Raw genomic sequence first — 23,573 nt, 5'->3', positions numbered from 1 at the left:
AAAGGAAGGGGCACAAAATATTTCTTGAGCTACCTTTACTTTTATCAGAATGAAAAATAAGTTGCATGCAAAGTTTGAGAAAGTTACATTGAAGCTGATTTTACAATTATACAAGATAATGCTATCTTATGATATAAAAAAAGTTACAATTATGGTTCTGCAATGTTCGGCAATGCAGGTGGCATTGCAAGTGGGGCACGCGCCCCACATAGATATCCGCCACTGGCCTGGCTGCATTGCTGTCCTCCACATAATAGGAAGGACCGCAGCTAAAGGCCTGTTTACACGATATATTAACACGTACGAGTTAATGTACGTTTGCGTGAATGATTTTTGTGGACCGGAACGGAACATGTACGAATGCATGAACCAAATTAGAACAGGTTCTATTTTCTGTGCATGCATTTGCACAAGTTGGGTGGTTACACGGTGCATTTTGGCGTTCATACATTTAGACATTAACCCGTACGTGTTAATGTACTCTGTAAACAGGCCTTAAGAAACAAGCCTAAACCACAGCACCAGGGAGCAGAATTTTTCAGCGGTCCACTGGGTCACATTACATTGTGATATCAAGACCACAGTGTGGTACCACCCTTAATTAGTCCCAGCAGTTAGAAAATTTCCCTACCCACCTCATCACGCACGGTGGCCTGCGTATTGTACCAATACCTCAGTGATTCAATCTCTACTTTCACTCTAATTTTTCTATGGAAGATCTGAAAGATTTTCCTGTTCCATATAAAAATCTACCCCTTCCGTAGATACATAAAAGTATGGTTACACTAGCAGTGGCCCATGCTGTCTAAATATTGGTGTTGGGATTTCCTTATTCTCATCCTGGAGGCATCAGTAGGCTCCTAATCGTGGCGGCGCTTCTTTCCTTCCCTACCAAACTCCTTCCCATGATGTCTGAGCACATCCGTTAAATTATTGGGTCCTAGCCCCGGCGGTGATAACCTTGTAAGGGCCCACCCTGGGTCCTGATCCGCTACCTGCCTCATTAAGCACTGGTCACGGTGTATTGTACCAATACCTCAGTGATTCATTCTCGACCTTCACTCTAATCTGGGTACAAAGTTGCCGAGAAACGGAAATCCATTGTCTTGACAAAATGAACAGTATTACTTCCCAAATGTTTTAAAAGAGGACAAAGATCCTCAGTTGAAAGTGTAAACTGATCACAATAGGGTAGTTTCCTTCATCAAAGAAAACGAAAGGCATTGATTGCGATTCGTTACCCACCATTAGTGTATTCATAATATACAAATTATTTCGTTTTAGAAATACCGGTTTAGACAAATGGCAATGGTCAATTTTTATCCTCATTTGAAAAGGGCCAGATTGGCGCCCATGCGATGCCACTCCACGAGACGTCACAGGGACCTAGTTTCTATACGAGAAGATAGGAGTTATACATCGTCTGAGGTTACCATTGCATGCATGAGGTGCAGAGCTCAGGGAAACATGTCTTAATAATCACTTATTAAAACTGGCTAAGGTCGGAAAGTTTTCTTCATTTGATAAGGTATTAATAATCCTTATTAAAGCCTAGCGCGACCAGCCAGCAGGGTACTCAGCTACCCGCTAGCAGCCTGCGTCGTATCAGCGCTAAGCCTCGCCTCAAGGTCACCTCACAGGGCGGCAGCGGGAACCAGAAATACGTCACACGGAGAGATTTCCCGGCATTCATACTTACGCGTCGCATTTTCGCGCGCTTGAAAATTTTCACTTTTCATTTAATCACGAAAAATAGATATCGTCATTTAATAATCTAAAAGTGTAAAATACGTACTCCAGGAGTAACAATCTTTCGATTTAGGCAATAAAAAAATAATAGGAAACCACCCTATTGTTAAAATAAGTCCACTCAATTGCCATAAATTTTTTTCCTACTTAAACACTTTTGCCAACATCAATTTTGCATAATTATAAACACTCATTGTACGTGGTTTGATTTTCAATCTGGCATTATTAATGCACCTGATTCATCATATTGTTATCTATCAGGATTTAGTAAATTTTATAAGATGTTCATAGTTCTTTTCAAAAACATGGTATTTTGTTGTTGTTTCAAATTGTTAAATGAAAGAAAAATGTTCTTTTTCGTGGTATTGGTACTCCAACAAAACCATTCCTTCAAATCTATTCCCTATTCTTATCTACCGACAAGCAGTCACTCGCCCCATCTCAACTCAAAATCTATTCCATGGTCCTTATATACTGGTTGCTAATCTCCGGCTTGGGAGTGTTGCCTCGACGGATGCTTTTACCCCTCAAACACAACTCTGGGCACAGTTGTGCTGCCACTAGGGGAAATATGGAACTAACTGAGCTGTCGGCGGCGGTTGGAAATTATATAGGGACGAGAAAGAGTATGATGTGGACGAAATTATAAAATAAGCAATTTATAGCCCATAGCACATTTCCACAGTTAAATTATTCAGTTTATCTGATCGTTCCTCTAATAAATCGTCCACATCATACTCTTTCCCGTCCCGATATGCTTTCGAACTGCTGCAGATAGCGCAGTTATTTCCCCTAGTGGCAGCGCGACTGTGCCCACTCCCGAGCCAGAGATTAGCAACCAGTATATAAGGACCATGATATATTCACACAGAGATAAACTGCAATCGGGAATCCCCCAGCTCTTAAAAAAGTTATTCTTTTGGCAAGTATTCATCATGGCAGCTAGCTTAATCTGGGGTGAGTTCTACCCTCACCTACCCACAAAAACCTTTGGGTTGAAGAAGGGAATCTCCAAATGGATACTGATAACACAAATACAGTGATTCAGCGCATTAAATGAAGAAAATATAAGGAAAAAGTTTTTTACTTCTCCTTTACAGCAGTAACAGATCTTTAACAGTAGATATACTCTCTTCATTACATGGCAGCAAAACACAAAACCACTTACACAATATTACACCGAATTTAGTGTGCACACCATAATTATCAACAGTATTTCCTCTGATCATGAAAAAAACTAAAATCAAACAAAGTTATGCCTACATATCGTTTTACACATGAATGTTTCTAAAACACACAAATTTAAAATGCCACACTTATAGCTGTGTTGAGTAAGCTATATACAACTATTATACATATTTAATAAAACAGCAAAAATAATTTCATAGATACCACACAATTAGCTGAATGAAAATTAAAAGAAATGGAATACCTTAGAATCACTTTTTCCTGAACTGAAGGCAGGATAAATTATTTCCTGGCTTAAAGAACAAAAAAACATGTTTGGACATCCCACGCAGGTATTTATTCAGCCTTTGATTCAGGTTTTACCTCATGCTGCAAATTTAAAAACTTGAAAACAGATGAAAAATCCAAATCTGAGAATTCTGGATTACTGGCTAGAAGGGCGTACACTTGATTAGCCAAAGCACCCAATGGAGTCACCACGTCCACTTGATTAGCAGCTGCCTGCGACAAACGGAGATCCTTACTCATGAGGCGATTACCAAAGCCACCCTGCGACAGAAAGAAATATGCATCAAAGGTATATAGGGCAAAACTAATACATGCAGGGAAAATCCCAGTTATGGCAAATGCGTAATATTAGTTTGTAATAAGATTCCAGGATTCAAATTCCCTGACTTATCCCCACTTAAAATCTTCATTTCCCCAGAATTTTTTTGCACTCTCCTTTCAATCATTACATGAAATTTTTGCTCCACTCGACCAATCGTGACTAACTTCACGCACGATGAAATTGATGGAAGTGGGCCTGGGAAATGCACTTTATAGTTTTCATAGAATTAATAGTAGTTGCTCCCACTATGGCCAACTTTTGTACACAAAATTCATGGCAAATGTGAGCACACAGCAGCAGAATTTGCATCTAGATTTATGACATGGTATTTGTAGGAGGCTATCATTTTAAGATCATCTTAAACACAGGGAAGGGTAGAGAAGGTAGGGTGGAGAGAAACCGGGCATCTGCATAAGTCTGCTCTTAAAAATAATGAGCTAAGCAGGCCATGGGTTAGAGTCCCACCTGACAGATGTTGCTTGCTCCACTTGAAATGTCCACACAACACTCAGAATCAGGGAACGGGCAAAAACTTTAAAAAATATCAACCATTGCCGGGACTAGAACCCAGGCTCACAGGGTATGAAGCCAACATACAAGCTACCACATCAACCTGATACCCTCTAGAATCTGTTCTGATTTGATTAATTTTCTGTAAATGTTCAAAATCAGATATGTATTCACTATGTACTGCCAATCAAGCTTTAAAGTTTAAAATTATGTCAATATTCCGGTGGAATTTGGAGACAAAGAACTGTGTGGGAGAAATTACTGTAATTAAGCACATTTTGGAAATAACCAATGCTGGTGAAAATTTCCCCCTTTAAATCTATGTAAATAAAAGATTATCTAAAGGATTTTATGTTTGTCATAAGTTATAGCCAAAATGGGCTTAGTCACAGTGTAATCATCTCCACTTGTGTTAGTCTCCAAAGTCCACCTGAATTTTTCAAAATTTTAAACTTTTGCTCTTAGGCAACAGTGGTTAGTAATAAGTAGACAATTTTCCCACACAAGGAATTTTGATCGTGAAAAAAAATGCCTCTTTGGCCCACACTAATGTTGATATGTAATTGTAAAATTATTCATACCCTGGGATTCAAAGGTTTAATTAAGTGAGTCACAACTGGATAAAAGGAATGATTACACATTTTCAGAAAAAGAAACAGAACATATGATTACCTTGTATGAATTAGAAGCAGGAACATTGGGTAGCATGTCTGGCACAGGATTATACAATTCTGATGACCAACATCTTCCAGAGCTGGCATTCATGATATCCATTAGAGTTTTTGGTGCCAAGCCCAGCCTATTGAAAGTAGTAATGCATACATGAAGTAAAAATATGACATTTTGAAGGCAATTGGAGCTGTCGAAAAATTTATTCATAACTTACAAAAGTGGCTTTAGTTACCTCTAGATATATAAATTAGTAATTGGTCGATTCTTCGGTTCTGTGTGACTGATTTGAACTGTTGACCAAGTGAATAGCAAAGTAATTGCTACAGCCATCATTTCTATGGAACAAAAGCTATATCTAAAAAGATCACTAAATGCAAACCCGAAAAATGATACTGCAACAAGGTTTACAATTCCTGCAAAACTTATCAACTCAGAGTTGAAAGGGGGTATGAATAGTGAAATTTCAATATTTTCAGGGTAAAGACTTTTATTTTGACACAAAATGGAGTTTTAAGTTGTTTTATTTACCAAATTTCATATCAGGCACGGGAAATGGTCGCACTTTCTTTTACCAGTTTTGCTAGTACATAGCTTGAATTAGGTAATTGCAATTCAGAGATGAAGTTGAATAAATGTAGTGAAAGTTGGACAACGTTATTAGAAAACAATATTTAACTGTGCAATTTTAAACGACAAGACACTGGAAACGGCAAAAAAAATTCCTGCATCTACATATACTTGAGAATGCTGTGCCCTCCAGGATATAACAGATTACCCAATGGGGAAACTGTGTGTTCCATTGAACCTATATTTAATTAAACTCAAAAAGAAAAACTTCTATAAAATTGGAAAAAATACTAACTTTATTCCCAAATTCATTGCCTCTGAAGTTCCAATCATGCTGATGGCTAGCAGCATGTTGTTGCATATCTTGGCCGCCTGCCCAGTGCCTATTGGCCCACAATGCACCACTTTTGACCCCATATCCATGAGCAATGGTCGAGCTGCTTCCACTTCACCTTTTGGGCCTCCAACCATGAATGTCAAAGTTCCTCCTTTCGCAGCATTAACACCTTTGGAGAAAGCAGGTAAATGATACAGGCTTGATATTGTACATCCAAAAATTCATTACAAGGCATCCATTAATCATGTGAGGGGGGTGGGTCAAGCCAATAGGGTAGTTTTTCCTTCATCAAAAAAACGAAAGACATTAATTGCGATTCGTTACCCACCATTAGTGTATTCATAATATGTATACAAATTACTTAGTTTTAGAAATTCCAGTTTACGCGACTTTTAATGGTCAATTTTAACCTTATTTGAAAAAGGCCAGATAGGCACTCCACTCCAGATGCGATCCCACTCCACGTGACGTCACAGAGACCTGGATGATATATAAGTAGATAGGAGTTTTACATTGTCTGAGATTACCAAAGAGCACAGAGGCACAGAGCTCAGGGAAACATCTCTTAATAATCACCTATTAAAATTGCCTTGGTAGGAAAGTTTCCTTCGTTTGATAGGGTATTAATAATCCTTATTTAAGCCAAGCACTACCTGCTAGCAGGATACTCTATACTACCACCATGCTAGGCAGCAAGCAGCCAGCATCATAGCGGTTTTCATAGTCTCGCACCCAGGTGGCCTCATACAGCAGCAGCCAGACATCACACGGACTTTTCCCAGCATTCATATTTAGCCGTTGCGTTTCTGCATGCTTGAAATTTTTCACCTTTCATTAAATTGTGAAAAATAGATATTGACATTTAAAACTCTAAAAGCGTGAAATACATACTCCAGGAGCAATAATCTTTTGATTTAGGCAATTAAAAAAATAGGAAATCACCCTATTCTCTCACAATGGGGAGAGGGGAGGGTCCTGGCATGTATCACATGATTTATTCCCCACCACACACAGCATAAAATTGCAAGAGAACTGGGATGAATTGAGCAAAATGTGTTTCTCTATTAAAATATGACTGATTTCTACACAATTAATTTATCAAAGTTATGGGAACGCCACAAAGAAGCACAGTAGCTCTTCAATTGTTTAGCTACCAGCCAGTCAAAAGGTGGGTCCACATTTGTGACATTCTATTGTGACATGGCTTCAAATTATTTAATTTCAATTCAAACAAATTGTTTTTCTTAAATAAATCCAATGGAATGAAGCATAGATTAATTTATTTACACTGAAAATACATACTTTGAACAATCTCACGCAAGATTAGAGGGAGGGGGGTCGAGCCAAACCTCAAGATATCTCACCGGGGAGGGAGGGAAGTAATGGACGCCCCCTTATCATACAATTACATACCTACAATTGGATACCTATGTCTTCATTTTGAAACACGCAATAAAATTCTAAAGGCATTTAAGCAGTGTGAATAGGAAGTGTGAGGGCATAATGATTAGAATGAAACTGCAAAGGTAATCACTGGATTGAGTAGGAGATACGTTTTTATTCCATGATTACTTTTTTCATTATTCTCAGCTTGAATTAACAAAGCAAGGTGTAAAAGAGAAAAAAAGCACATGAGACATTAAAACCAATCACTATGACTTGGGGCATCCCCAAGTTTCACACTAAATTTTCCAGTTAATTCAAAATCAACCATACCCCATTCTGATCTCTGCATTAATTTAGCCAGATTCCACACTATTTTTTTTCTATGAATTCTGCCGTCAACTTTTGGGTCTCCTGGAATCTCAAGCAAAATGCTCCTAATGCTTATTGTATAGCTAATATCTTCTATAAACCATCCTAAATAGCCAATACTATAACACATTCTTTCAGAAATATGATCAGATTCTTTGGAAAGCATTTTTTTTAAATGAACACACAGAAAAACATTACTATTAAACTTAATTTCAGTAAAAGTCACAAAAATGAAGGCTCTCAGCCAACTATCGATTTGTGGCTTATGATAAAAATTTCTTTCGGACACAATGGACCAGATTCCCAACAATTCCCTGACCCATTTCATATCCCCATACTTTTCTTGAATTATCCTGCTTTCTCCAACTTGTAACAACCCTGAAAGATGCCAAACATTGTGCTACTGCACCCTACCTCTATGGTTCATAAACATCATGATTAGCGATCATTCAAAGGTGGTGTGAATTGCAGGCTATTCCGTCCTGAGCAAAAATTCCAACAGAGATAAAATCATTTGCCTTGACTGGGATTCGAACCCCGGTCCCCAATTTCCAGTAAAGCGCTTTAGCTTGTTAAGCTATCAAGGCATCTTTACCCCCCGTGGAAATTTGTGGAATATGTATACCGGAAAAGATGGTCTGCAAGGTTGTGCATATGCGACAAGCAGTCCAAGTATTGCGCAGCACCACAGCTAGAGAGCAAAGCTTGAATTTTGAACACTAAGAGATGTTTGCTCTTGACTAATTTAAGTACATATAACAGGACTTGCTACAATGAAAACTTTACGGGGTCACCGGCAATGCAAAAAATGTACTTGACCAGATATTGGGGGATCCAGGTTCGAATCCCAGTCAAGGGAATGATTTTTTTCTCTGTGGAATTATCACAAAATTTATGCAGTGAGGGTGACTCCGTAATGTTATCACCATGGCTAGTCTAGCTAGTGTTATCCCGGTATACTTAAATTACCCTGTCCTGTTTATGTCCGGAAAAACTTGACTCTATAAGGTTTAAACTGTTGAAAAAAATACGTAATCTGATTGTGAGAGCATTCTTGCTTTAAATCAGCATTCATTACACCAAAAGAGGGTTTTCTCTTTCAAGCAGTGAGCTAACCTCCTGAAACTGGAGCATCAAGATGCCCGGCACCAGCTAACTCTGCTTTTGGAGCGATTTGTTCCTGTGATACGGACGGAGCCACAGTACTGCAGTCTATTAGAAGAGTGCCTGTGCGTAATGACCTGAAAAGAATTGAAAATGGACCAGTGATTAAATAGGAGGAATTAAATGGAGAAAACACACACATTAGCATAAAATATGTATAACCTACCACAATTCAAACATTATAATACTTTCAAATTCCATTTATAATTGCATATTTACATGGGACATTATGGCGACATTCTAAAATTAATAGAAAAATCTGTGGAATAACAAAAAGAAGAAATTATGAAGGACTTGTATCACAGAGGAAAATTTATGCATGAAAACCCTCCCAAGCTCCTCTCCTTATATCTCTGATATTTATAAATCTCATCTCTAAGTCATGTACTTAGAATCCCTATTATTCGTTACTCTGTTTATTTATTTATTTTAATAAAATGGTACACATACAGCAAGACTGCCAATTAAAAGTGCACATAATAACAAATAAAAATTGAACAAATAAGCTAATTACAATTTCAAACATTAAAAAAACAGCAAACCAATTACTGTGACCACAATCTCAGTATTTATCATGTTATATTATCAATTATGTGTCAAATGAGATGATGCCAAACAAGTAAAAATTTTAATTGGCAACAAAAACAGATCAATATCAGCCAGGAGAGAATTTATCAGACCATAAAGTCAGTAGAATAGACAGCACTTAATTACTGATAGCCTAGGTATTAGCATGCGGAGTAAAGAGGTATAACAGGCATGGCAGGAAGGTATTCAAATGTTGAAGAAAGAAACAATATCAGGACTGTCAAAGTGGGAGTTAAGGGCACTGTAAATGAATTTTATGTGTGATAGAAGTTGAAGATGGGAGAGAGTAGGGAGGGATAAAGAGGATAAAACTGCATTAGGAGGTGCCTCGCAGAGATTTGGGTTGCTGTATTTTACAATTTTTGAAAAATATTTTTAACAAAAATGTTATAATTAGAGATGGGTCTAATAGCAGATTTTTCGAACTCGAATATCGAATTCGAATATTAAATCATTGCTCGAATATTCGAATACCTCGAATTTCGAATACTAAACAATGAATGCTGGAATGTTTGACTCGGTTGCCTATGCAGCAGGCAACACAAGATTTTGGGGAGTAATTTTGATTTCCTTTGAAGGATTCGAACAGGAATTTAGCTGATTAATGGAACATTTTAATTTTATTGAAACAATTGGGTATATAATTAATTCAACTAACATCGCTTTACGCCCACTCCTGCTGCCAAGTGCTAGCTGACAATCTGAGGCATTTTGCAAAATACAAGCTCTTCTCCACCGGCTTTTCTTCAATTATTTTCAGTCCATCTAGTTGGGAGTTCTCACGAGATAAGAAGATGAATTGGAATTGCTATCAGGGAGAAGCCAAATATCCTGAGAAAATATCCCTTCGTCTGGGACTGTAACAATAAAGATTTATAGCACCACTCATAAATTGTAACTTGATACACCCATGTCTCGTATAGCGCAATTTCGATATAGCGCAAATTCGTTCCTCGGGGAAACATTGCAATGCAGTGTAGCCTAATCAAAAATCTTAAACGCTCTCGTGATAAAACGTGAACTTGCGCTGAGTACACACGAAATTGCTAACATTTTACGCATATTAATAGTATTGCTTGCTTCAAATCTTCTAATTTGTTTATGTATTAATCGAAATCTATTGCTGTGCAATGGCCAAAAGCATTACTCGTCATTGGGTCCAGATAGTCGGCCTACCGAAGTAATTTATCTCGTCTCCTTAACAGAATGAGTTAATTTAGATCATTAATTAAGCGTGGGGCTAGTGGAAATGAGTTTTTTTAAGCAATACTGGTTGAGACGTAATTTTTGCCGTCATAGGTTATCGGGCGATTGACTTCCAGGTAGAGGGTCTACGCTAAAACCTTCAAGGTCATCGGTATTCACGGGGGAGAAATGGAGCGGTGGCCGAGTTGCGTATGAATAGCAATAACACATAAAAGGGTCCGCTATAGAGTCTCAAACACAATAGTTCCCTCCCCGCAGTCGTAGGCCCTCTGCGTCTCAAGAATACAGTTCAGCAGTAGAAGGTGATTTCGATAGAGCCATGCCGAGTAAAAACCAAGAGAAAATGGCAAAAAATAGGAATGCGGGTAGAAAAATCAAGAATTTATCAAGAAAAACCATAAACCTAGAAGAGAAATTGATATAGGCCAATTGCTTTGAAAATGGAGAACGTCAAAGCGATATTGCGCGGAAGTTTAAACGCACGATGCCTTATTCTGAATAAAGACGAAGTTAAAACATCAGTGACCTCAGCCGCACCAACTTCAACCAAGCGGTCTACACATACGGAAAGTTCATAGTGAATCATTACAAAAAGACGAGAGTGGTAATCGCTCCAAGACATTTAGTGAAAGCTCCGGTTTGTTCCAGAATTTAAACGGCAAGCAGGTATTTTCAGAGCGGCGATATCAGGAGAATCTGCAAATGTTGATAGCGCAGTCATCACAACATTTTCTGATGAACTCCTAGCTGTGATTGAATGTGGCTCCTTTCCCCCTCAACTAGTTTTTAGTGTTGACGAGACGATATTCTTTTGGAAAAGAATGCATTCTCGTTCATTCATTTTCAGGGAAGGAAAACCTGGGTCAGGTTTCAAGGCATTTAAAGACTGTTTCACGTAGCTGCTAATGACTCGGAGGACTTCAAATTAAAATGATTTATCATTCATAAACTCCGCTAGCTATGAAATGGCATTCAAGGTAGCATTTGCCTGTCATTTCGATGAGCGACAAATGGGCCTGGGTGACATAATAGTTGTTTTTAGACTGGTTTGAAAAATCGTCAACTGCCGGCAATGCATTACGAACCCCTGAGATAGCAGATGTTAGCCCACCCGCACGACAGGAGGGAATTTCAAAAGCTCGTAGGAATTTTTTTTAACGTGAATAAAAGTCTTCAAATGCGTGCATACTATCTTTAAAGGTGTTTTAAACTATAAACATTTATAAAAATAATGTTTTCTAAGGCTATTTATGGGAATATATATGTTTTAGAGGAAATTCAATACCCAAGACCTATGCTTCCAGGAACGCATCCCTATCTTCCCAATGTTAAAACGCTCTCGTATAACGCAAATTCGTATAGCGCAAAGACCCCAAGGAACGCATCCCTTGCGCTATACGAGACATGGGTGTATATGTTTTCGGAAAAAATACCGCATCAATTTCCGAGAAGCTCTGCTGCTCATATCGAGTCTCGCAAGAATGCCAAGTCTCCGTCCTATTTTGACATTTATTTCCTTGCGTAAAATGCTTAAATCAAGTCAGAAATGCATCGCGTTTGGTCTTGTTCTTTTTTAAAATGACGCGCACATTACTAATATTTCAATCCAACAAAGGTGTAATATCAATTGCCGAAAGTCATTGTTAGACACCTTTTGGGCTAATAGGTGATTCATGCAGCAGTTGACCTCCAGAAACTGGAAACTTAGAAGCAGGCAGGCTGAAAAAGGTCAGTGGGTGAGAAAAGGGGGGGGGGGGGGGCACGAAACACATTTCTATTGTTCTCGTGTAACTTGATATTTTTTTCGAAGCTAAGGTCTTCGTAATATGATCCCTGCGCGTGCTGGGACCGTTTTTTTATTTCGGAGAAGAGGAAAGCCTCAGAGGGGGGGCTGGTGCTGAATTGAGGGGGATAGCGGATCTTGGGAAATGCGCTAATGTAACTATCCCACGGCACTGAGTTTCTCCCTATGGTAGTTTCATCTCCTGGAAAAGATTCAAACTAAGTGCCTATCCTTATTAGCCATAAATGACACATAGTAAACACTTCGTCTCATTTATACGAAACCTGCGCAAGCTGGGACCTTTTGTTTGATTTCGAAGAGGAGGAAAGCGTCAGAGGAGGGGCCGAGGGCTGATGGATGGAGGGGGAAGCGGATTTTGGGAATTGTGCTACGTAGTTACTATCCCACTGCACTGAGGTTTTCCCTATGGTAGTTTCATCTCCTGGAAAAGATTCAAACTAAGTGCCTATCCTTATTAGCCATAAATGACACATAGTAAACACTTCGTCTCATTTATACGAAACCTGCGCAAGCTGGGACCTTTTGTTTGATTTCGAAGAGGAGGAAAGCGTCAGAGGAGGGGCCGAGGGCTGATGGATGGAGGGGGAAGCGGATTTTGGGAATTGTGCTACGTAGTTACTATCCCACTGCACTGAGGTTTTCCTGGTGGGGGAAACCGGGGATTTTCGGAGTTTTTCACCCGGATCAATTTAGGTTCCCCACGTCGAACTCTTTTCACCGCTCTAACCCGCGAATTTGATGTAGTTTGTCAACTTGCCTAAAACGGTGCTGCATGCACTAAAAGACGAGAGTTCTCTACATTTTTCTGAGTCAACTACCAACGACGTGCGTGCGACGGTGTACGACACGAAATTCAAAGTATTCGAGGCGGTACTTTTCGCATAACTATTCGAGACCTCAAATATTGAATACTTTCTGGTATTCGAGTATTCCCGGATACTATTCGCACATCTCTAGTTATAATTCTTAAAAATGATAATAAATTAACTAAACTCGCTGATTCATTAATCAAATTAATAGTTTAATAAAGTTATGTTGCATTATAAACATTCTTTAGTCTTCTTTCTACCATTTCAAAGTTTTTTTATGCCCGTATACAAGAGAGTTCGCCTAATTGGGGCAGCTGCTTAATTGGGGCAAAGTGCACAAGTCCTGATATGTCCCAATTAACCGGAATCTAATGTATTCACATCTAATTTGGATGGAATGACCTGCTAAGGCAATATTGAAAGAAATGTGATGATTTCATTTCTTTTGTTCTCTTAACTACTTGTAGATGCATGAGAATTCTTAACAAAATCAATTCAATTTTATCTAGCTGAACCGTACACGTAAATTTGTTTGAACTGATAGGTATAAGAGCGATCAGAGGATTAGTTGTTCTAATGTCCTCAGCAACAATTAACCATAAGATGGAGCATTACTCATTTTCTTCTCTATATTCTAAGTATGGCTAAAGCTGAAGGCTTAAATAGATTTTTAGCACCAAATCAATTAAACCATAGCACTGAAAGACAAATGAGACGAGTAGGTAACCAAGTGATCATCCTATTCATCACCAAATCTCCTTCAAACTTAACTCTGCGATAGAAAAGCCTTAATTTTTGAGTTATAATAAATGGAAAGGACTGGTACAACACCTATATTTATGCAACCAGCGATTAAAAAATACCTCAATATGGTCCTATTTAAAGAGATAATACCTCATCATTGTAAGGCTAAAGAAGTAGCGTAGAGGGGGCTGTATTGCAATTGGTATTGTCATTGGTATTGTTGTTTCGCGGGTTGCGTCAATCTAGGTGCTTCACCAGCACTTTCTATTGATAATATCTCAAAGCCATGACATGTACACCTGTACATATCTCTTAAAATTTCACTTTTTGTTATACTGAAAAGTTTGCATGCAATCTGATGCTGACACTTGGAAACATTCCCCTGTGAGGTGTATTTGTTTTACCCTTGCGAGTGCCGGAACGTTTTTATATGTTTTGCACGCTGACTGCGCCATTTATCCAAAATTTTTAATTCTACCTGGATATCTTGCACTTGGGCATTTTCCCTCGCCATAGGTGTCGCTAAGGGGCTTGAATCTACCAGAGCAGCCCTCGTGGCAGGGGGTGCCTCCTACACACTCTTCTGCACTGGCTGGCAGCTATAATCGTGAACTCCCACAGCCCAAGGGTTAAAGTTCTCCTAAAAATACTATTTTGGGTCAAATATTAAACTGGTCTCTCAGCTACCACTATTCTGAAACTCATTCAACTAGAAATGTATGTGAAAGAGCTTTACACATAAAATCTTAATAATAAAAAAACCGCGAGTTATAAATTCAAATGCAAGTAATTTTGTCCATACAATTACCTCAAAAATTAAAATCAAAGTGGAAACTTTCAAGGTAGTTAAAACAATGAGATATTAATTCAAAACAGACATTTTCAAGGTACTTCAAATTAAAAGTGAAAAAAATCAATAATAAAAAGTCATAATAGAAAATTAAAAGCAAAAAAAGCAAATTACTCCACTTCTAACTAATTGTTATACATTGAGATAGTCAGGGCTTTACTCACTCATTTATGTAGTAAAGTGAAAAAGTGAGTATTGATACAAATAAATACAAGGGATGAGAAAATGTGGAAAAGTGAGAAAATAATGAGGAAATTCACGAATTTCCTTCATCTTCGGCAACGGTAATAACTCCACATTTTGCCATAAGCTGACAAACATTAGCAAGATGGAAATCTATATTCTCATAATTTAATTTACAACAACTTCTGACGACCAGTCACATTCAACAGCTTCAAGTGCAGAGAAAAATCAGGGTACACACATCTACAGTAATCAATTAAGAAAAAGGGTAGGGCCCAAAGCTACTCCTGGTCAAAATTAAGGATTATCGATTATAATTAATAAAAACACACTAAATATGCAAATACATGATAATATTGGTAATTGGCACAAAAAGTACACAAAAAAGACATGCTTAGTTACAAAATTCATGGAGAAAAATTATCAGGTACTATTTGGGAATATCACATTAAGAATAGGTTATGTCATCCATTAGTCCTTACTCAAATATGCCTTCTGGGCCAGTGTACACAGTGAGCACATGCTTGTTGCTCGGAAGCATCGTAATTATTGTCTCTGCCTTGGAAGCCAAATCCGCAGGGTGCTTCGCTAGCAAAGCACCCTGGTCTGCCAAAGTAGCCATTGATTCTGGATTCACATCAAAAACTACCAATTGATGACCCTGATGAGGCAATTGAGAGCAACCAAAAATCGATCATTTCATTCACAAAATAGGGCACTAAACTTTATCAACATACAAAAACAATCACGTTTGTAAAAGCTCTAACAGTAATGCAAGTAAAAGTCTAATTTGAAAACAAAATTGACCTAAGTAAGCAACAGGATGAAAACGAAACTAAAATGAAAGAAGCACAAATCCAGTGAATCAATGGACGAATTAAGTTGAGCTACTACCTATTTGGCTAAAGTGAATACATCTACAGACAGGAAATCCAAATGTCAATTAACGTTTGACAGCTGCCTAAGGCAATCTTCAATGGAATAAAACACGATCTTGGGAGACTTTGTGATATTCCATCACAAACTTTATTATTAATAAAGTTCAATCTTCAATGGTGTAGAGAACACATATTTACCTGCTGAGGGCTAGGCTAATTGTAAGATATTTCTCTTTCTAACTTGAATGGGCATTTTGATTTCTTGTCTTCGGTTGTATTCAGTGAATCCATGAAAATAAGCTTTAGAGCATGCAGTTAAACATCATTGAAAAATCATGTCGAAAGCACCATAAAAAAAGATGACAGGAAAAAATGCGAATTATAAGCCATTAGGCTATTTTTCACCTAAACCGAAAGAATAAAATCATGGACAAAGCTACTCAAGGAGGCAGCTAACACTGCAATGACAAACTAACTTTTTCTTCCATTAAAATTATTAAAAGGGTAAAAGGCAATAATAAATGAAGTTAATAACAACATATAGATTGAACGTAACACATATGATGCAGAATCCCAGAACAAAACAGGGTCCTTTCAACATATCGGGATTGGTTCCAAAAATCAAAATTTATTGCAGTTATCATAATAATTACTTAATAATCTTCAAAATACATTCCTCCTGCATCGATACACTTAGTTCGGTGCGTCTGCCACTCGTCAAAAGCCCGCTGGAAGTCGGTTTCCGGAATACTGTTCAGAGCCTTTGCCGTCGCCGCTTAAACCGCCTCGATGGAGTCGAACCGATATTTTTTTTATTCACAAAAACAAGAGAAAGTCAGGTGTAGCCAGGCAATGGCTGATCGCATGTGCATTACATGATGTCGCAGACGTGTCAGTACTTGCAGGTAAAATGCAGCATTTACGGTCGTTCCAGTAGGCACAAGCTCCTTGTGCACAACACCATGTCGGTCGCAAAAACAATGAGCATGGTTTTGATTCTGAATTTTGACATTTGAGCTTTTTTCAGACGCAGAGACCCCTGCATCTGCCATTCTGAACTTTGACGTTTTGTTTCTGGGTCACACTGGAACACCCACGTTTCATAGCCGGTAATAATGTTGCCGAGAAAATCTTCATCTTCCTGGATGCAGTCAAAAATTTCTTGCAAAATTTCCATCTGCGACAGTATTTTTTTCCTTTTCTCAAGACTTTCGGCACCAGCTTCGCGCACACTTTCCTCATACTCTGTTACAATGGTGTTGATGGTTCTGACTGAAAGGCTGGTCTCCTCACTGATAAGGGTGATGGTTAAATGCCTGTCAGAGTCCAAAACATTTTTCACTTTGCCCATCTGAGCATCGCTTCGAGCGGTTGTCGGGCATCCGACGCTGTGCTCGTCTTTGACGAGTTCCCGGCCTTCCTTAAACATTTTGTGCCACTCAAAAACTCTAGTGTGTGGCAAGGCACCATCCCTGCAAGCCTGTTTAATGAGTTCAAGAGTCTCTGATGCGGATTTCCTGAATTTAACACAAAACTTCACAGCGTAGCATTCCTCGACAGTGCACTTCCTGATGGCTCAACGACACCACATACAATCACACGTCACAACAATCAACCTGCTGTCTCAACGCACGCCCAGAGGTGACTGAACTATAGTGAGCCTGAGTGGGGGGGACCCCTCTACCTAGCCGACAAGTTTGACCCCCATCCAGCACATTGTTGAGGCTACAGCGAACCAGTCCCGATACTTATTGAACGGACCCTATATGTCACCAAGTAGGTAAGCAAAGAAAATGTCTACTCATAAAATTGAAGATCACATAAACACAGCCATTTAAAAAAGACATTCATAGGGAAAATATTAGATTTCAGAAAACTCAAAGACAAAAAAATGAAAATCATTAAAAAATTTGGCAAAGAGACGAGAAAACTAACAGTCAGTGCAAAAAAATTATGATTTTTAAACATGACAGCAAAATTCACTCACTCTATTTCACACAATGAAAACGCTAACCTAAATTCTGATTGACCAGCTATCATTATCAAGATAGCTACCCAATTGAAACCTGAGAAGTTTTTATAGTGAGGAATATACTAAGTGAATTTTATCGACATATCTGAAAAAAATTCCACTAAGATATGCCTTCCACAATCAAACTTTTATTCATGATTTTTCGATGAAATTTCATACTTTTACTTATTCACAAATGGAGGACACCCCTCCTTTCAGAAACCCCTTCAGTTATAAATTAAACTCTGTCCAATCACAATAGCTGTAAGAAAATGGAAATTTGAACTACTGTGAATTATGTAGAATATCTTTCCCATAAAGAAATGGAATGCAGTAGGTAAGGAGTAACACATACACTACAGAATTGGAATACATGTAGATAAAATATTTACAAAAGTTCACTCCATATAACACAAGACAAAACAACAAAAAAGAGAAAACATTGAATTAATATGCTTCTACATCAGAACTAATTTTGAAACCTCGTTATTCTTAAATTTAGGGCACAAATGAAAACTTAAACATCCTTTGTTTGGAATACATGCTGCAAAGAGGCAATCACAGAGTAAGTATGCAAAATTATTTTGTTCTTTCAGCAAGATGCTACATCACATCTTACTTCATTGTACTACTTGATCTAAATTGACAGGAAATAGTAAAATATATCTCGTGGATGTATGACGAATTAGCGAGCAGAACCAGCTTAATCTTAGAGATGAAGATTTAAGGAAAAGCTTCAATGAGATGGGTTCATTATGTATTATGTACAATAAATACAGAAGTCACCATTTCACAACTAACTGCAAGACAGAGTAAACAGCAGAGCTAATTAGCAGATTAAACATCTTACACATTGGATCACAGTGAAAATTCCCATTCATATAGCATATATATGTACACAGTTTGGATACAACATTTCAGCTTAACTCACTGGCTATAGCTGATGTTGGCTCTAACTGAAAGAAAGCTAATTTGCAACTTTTTTTGCAGCAAGTCCTGTTATTACATTGGCATCAGTGATTCAACCAATAATGCCACTAAGAGTACCCTTCCCGGGTAAAAATTTTCAGTGGATTTATGGGTCAGGCGATGTGTTACTGCTACAACAATAAATTTATTAACAAGGATACTCCATTACTTTTTCTATCTTCCCTGATCTGAAGGAATTCAAAACATTGACACACCAAACCATTGCTTACCAATGGCTTAATCTGGGGTGACCTCTTTCCTTTCTATTTTTAACCTTGCCATTGAAACACACTGCGAGGAGCCATTGACAACAGTAGAATGATTGGAGATCTGGCACGAATTACAATGATGCACAGAGATAATTAGCCCCAGTGATGCAAGACCTGCATTTTAGGAAAAAAAAGGTGTATATGATGCTTTTCGCACCAACAAATGACCAAATTTTGAACCGAAGACACGAGATACAGGCAAGGAATTCAGTGCATCAATGTAACTCTACAGATTTTCAATATCACTGAAGGTTAAATAGGTTGAGGGGAGTCAAAATACTAAAGGTTTCGCGGTCCATGTTTGTAGATTTATGGTTTTTTGGGAATATCCCGCGTCAGGTTATTAAAATGGCCGACGTTTCTCCTCCTATGCCGGAGACCTCATCAGGTCAATTTGCCATAATGAGGTCTCCGGCATAGGAGAAGAAACGTCGGCCATTTTAATAACCTGACGCGGGATATTCCCAAAAAACCATAAATCTACAGGTTGAGGGGAGGTTTCTTTCATTTTGTGCTACGTTCTCATACAAAATTTTTGATGCCTCAATTGACCCAATTAGACCACTGCAAGTGAGTACCCAAAGAGGGCAATATGCTGGACTTAGTAAAGTATCACTGACGTTAGACTGGTAAAAAGTAAGTAGTATATCATTGGAACTATTCACTCATTATTTGTTACACTTCATCAAGCACAAGGATTGACATTAATTGACTCATTTTCGACAACTTCAATGTTAAAGTCCTAAAAATGAGAACTAATTGACTAGAATATACCCACTTCAGCTGTTTCACTTTTGCTCTGTTAATCACTAGGAGAGAGGTAACCACAAACTAACACAATTGACAAATTTAAAGCTCATAATAAAAAAATCAATCCATTCAAATGGATTTTGAAGTCTCAATATTGAAAGCTGAAATTATAACTTAATAAATCACAACTTCACGAGACAAAAATTAGGATAGGGAATGAATAATGATAATGATTCCTTGTGTGCTGTACTCATGGTTCTTCAAAATTTACTTCATTTTAATTTTTCATTTTTGTTCACAAAATGCAACAACAAAAAAGGCTTTTTAACAATAAACTCGGGACTTGAATAAGTGATACACTAGTATGTCACTTTCAACATCACACTAACGTACCTTCCTCAAATATTTTCGTACAATGATTACATTTGGAATTAAAAATTTGGAAAACAAACACCTTATTAATCTTTTACTCTAAACAACTAAAAAATTGAATTCAATACAGCATACCTTTTTCAGCAAGTTGAGAGCCATTGGACCACCCATATTTCCAAGGCCAACAAATCCCACCAGATTGTGTTTTTTCCTTGAAGACACATATTCTGTGGAAGAGAAATACATATCTAAAAGAGAGCTTAAACCAAGAGCATTTCCTTCAAACAGATGGAGACATAGGGTGTGACCATGGAGGGCCAAAAGTAAAGTGACTATGGCATGAGAAGAACACAGCAAGGCAATCAAAGAGAGTGAAAGGGAAAATTGATGTATTGTGCTTATCACCATTTCAATACAATATGATTGGTCCCTGTGCCCCCCCTAAATCCACCTATGATTGGTAACATAGTATGTGCACGGTCACCAAACTATGAAACTTTGATCGTAAAACCACAAAAAATTCAGAAAAGTGCAGATTGAAGAGAATAGAGGGGGTGATTACAATTCCAGAATTGCTCGGAATATATAGAGATGATAACTATTTAAGTGGTTTTCCAATGTGAGAGTCTTCAAAAGGATCTTCCTTTCAAAATTAACGGACAAGAAACTTGTATGAAATATTGGTAAGCATAGTAAAATGAATGCTCTCTAATTTATTCACTAGGTGAAATCTTCTCAGGAATTCACCCAGCTATTTTCTTGGCCTTGAAGTTCAGAGAGAATTTTTATCAAGATAAGTCCGAGTGCATTTGCAAAGAAAATTTTAGAATGCTTAAATTTTTCAGAATGTAAACTGGTTTCAACTCCAACTCTCAAAAAAGCAGAACTTTCTCCCATACGGATAGATGGTGAGGCACCAAGGTTTCCCTGGACACAGGTTGAAGTGCAGATGTATTTAATGTTTGATCAGACCTGCCTTTAAGAGTCTGTTTCATTTTGAGGACATTCGAAAATCCAACTCAAAAAGATGAGCATGAGTCCAGAGTCTTAAGATTAATATGGTATTTGGAGGAGGCGACTGACAGCTGAGGTCATTTGTGCCATGAGGGAAGGGTATGGAAGGAAGGGTGGAGAGAAACCCGGCATCGGCCTGCTCTTGATGAAAGGCACCAAGGGGACCACAGCTTAACAGATGGCTTCCCTCCCGACAGACAGAGTAATGTGCTTGAAATGTCCTCCACACAATGTTCAACCACGAATCGGGCAGACTCTGAAAATTCTCTGCCACTGGGATGCCACTCTACCGCTGGGATTTGAACCTGAGCCCACAGGGTGGGAGCCCAACACTCTAGCCACCACACCAACCTAATCCCCTCCAGATTAATAGCAGGGACATTATATCTGAGGATAGTCCATTCAAACAATTTAAATGAAGGTTTTCTGGAAGCCTACAGCAATGGAGATTTCGGAAGATGCATATTACCAGGTCCCTCAACCCATGTGACATCGTTAGGTATGCAGGAGGGGCAATGTCATGGATGAGCCAATTATTAGCTGGCGTAGCATCTTAGACAACTAAAGTGGGTATCATTGCAGCAAACTAAGGGACCAAAGAGGCTATTTGGCTCAGCAGATTGTTCAGGGGGATTATAAGGCTTAAACATGTTCCACTCATTCAAGTAGACACCTAAGCGGCAGTGAGACTGGCTAAGAATCCATAGTTTCATTGCTGGATAAAACATACGTCTGTCAAGCACTTTTACATTTAAGAGAGAAAGTGACCAAAGGTAAGCTTGAATTTTAACAGATCTCCACAGAGCATTAAGCAGCTGATACCATGATGAAGACATCTGAAGATTTTGCCAGTAAAATTGGGACTGATGTGAAGTAGAAACGACAATCGATAATTACCGGTGTGCTTTTGTGAGTTGTGATAGTAATTGCATTTTTATCGGTAGTTTGTGTTTAATTAATGCAGATAAAATCAATTTTTATAAATAAGGGGATGTGTTGAAGCGAAAAAATATGTAAAACTCAAGTAGGATTTTGTAGTTGATGGTTTGATCCAGACATGCCATTGTGACACTGATGTTGGATCTTTGCTGTTTTTTGAATTGTTGTGTAACTAATTCGGAAACAGAAGGACTTAAATACAGGAGTCCAATCTAAAAAGAGACATCAAATAGTTAATAAATAAATTATGGGAAAATTGAAAATTTCAATAATGACTAGCTATTTGAAAGAAACCATGTCATAATGCTCAGCACATTTCTGCCAAATTTGCTGTCATGGGCTATTTTCACCACGATTACATTCACAAAATATCTAGGATTTGTGATCATACTACGCGAACATACCAGGTGCTGGCAAAACTTTTTTTCTGGCAAAGCATGCTAACTAACCTATGCTTTCTATATCAAATAATTTATGATGAAATCAGAGAATAACTGTAAGGTCTCCTGAGGGTGTAATTGTAGAACATAGCTAGACTTCGCAGATTATTTGAAAATTAGAACTACCGCAAAATAATTTTTGATACACCTAAAAACAAAATTTCCGAGAAAGACGAGAAGCAACAAATCTGAATACATAGGCAAAAAATAAGGTAACAAACAAAAACATGCAATTACTATTAGGAATACGAATGGTTAACCAAGACTGGGTCAAAGGTAACTGAGAACGTTTGGTATTTCACTGGTGTTCAACGGTGAAATATAGCCTTTATAAAAATTTGCTACAATTAATAATAACAAAAAAGGGAAAAATACCGCGACTTCATCGAACACAAACTACAATAGCCACATAAGGAAACTTCTGTAGCGAGCGATTAGTTTCGTGAAATCATCATAGGACAGCTGAGTAACAAAACTAGCAAAATTCCGTTGAATCACAGAATAAACTTTCACGAATCCCATCACGCGTACAATCGAAGCACACTACTTACAATCTAAACCCTTGATCAAAAAATGTGGAGTGATGCAAGTGTCAATCGGCAACATACACGCTGAACAACTCCACGTTATCCTGAAGAATGGATGTCACGATAGACTAAACTCTTATATAAAATTAGAATTACCTTTGAAAGCATATCTTCCCAAAAACACCTTACTATAATCCGACTTTGATATTACCGAGCTGGTGACCCTACCGATAATTTGAAATGCAGCCATGTCTAAAAACAATTGAATTACTGAAAGCGATGTAGGCAAGGCTGGTCGCTCTTGTACTTGAGTACTTGATTGAAATACGTATTATCTATCTGGGTTTTACCTCATGTATCGATTATTGCAAATAATTTTGAGATTTATAAATGGTTTTTATTCTTATTGCAGTATTCTAATTCTACCTAAATCAAATGACATAAGCTGAAATATAAACGGAATGTGCTGTCAATGAAGTGGTGCGTCATGTGAACGTAATTAAATCATGGCACAATAACCCTATGATTCTATTTTATCCTCTCAAAGTTTTTGCTTCAGCTTTCGCTTTGAAATTTAAAAAAATCCATTCAGGTAATCAAAGTATGCAAAGGCCGACTGGGTTCCATATCGTGGGCAGAGTATTCCTTATTTCCTGTTCACGATTTTT

General features: G+C 38.0%; 1 protein-coding gene across 1 annotated transcript; it reads right to left on the bottom strand.

The window, feature by feature from the left end:
• Positions 1–2,817: 2,817 nt before the first annotated feature.
• Positions 2,818–23,177, bottom strand: LOC124169260 (3-hydroxyisobutyrate dehydrogenase, mitochondrial). The gene is made up of 7 exons (XM_046547816.1): positions 23,062–23,177; positions 20,121–20,212; positions 15,219–15,397; positions 8,505–8,629; positions 5,592–5,802; positions 4,730–4,856; positions 2,818–3,486 (listed from the first exon to the last, which is right to left on the bottom strand). Exons 1-7 carry the CDS (start codon positions 23,153–23,155, stop codon positions 3,274–3,276), a joined length of 1,041 nt encoding a protein of 346 aa, XP_046403772.1. The 5' UTR covers positions 23,156–23,177; the 3' UTR covers positions 2,818–3,273.
• Positions 23,178–23,573: the final 396 nt, after the last annotated feature.

Source organism: Ischnura elegans, chromosome 12 (assembly GCF_921293095.1).
Source record: "Ischnura elegans chromosome 12, ioIscEleg1.1, whole genome shotgun sequence".
NCBI lineage: Eukaryota > Metazoa > Arthropoda > Insecta > Odonata > Coenagrionidae > Ischnura > Ischnura elegans.
Note: the sequence above shows the minus strand (reverse complement) of the source record. Positions and strands in the feature narration are given on the sequence as shown.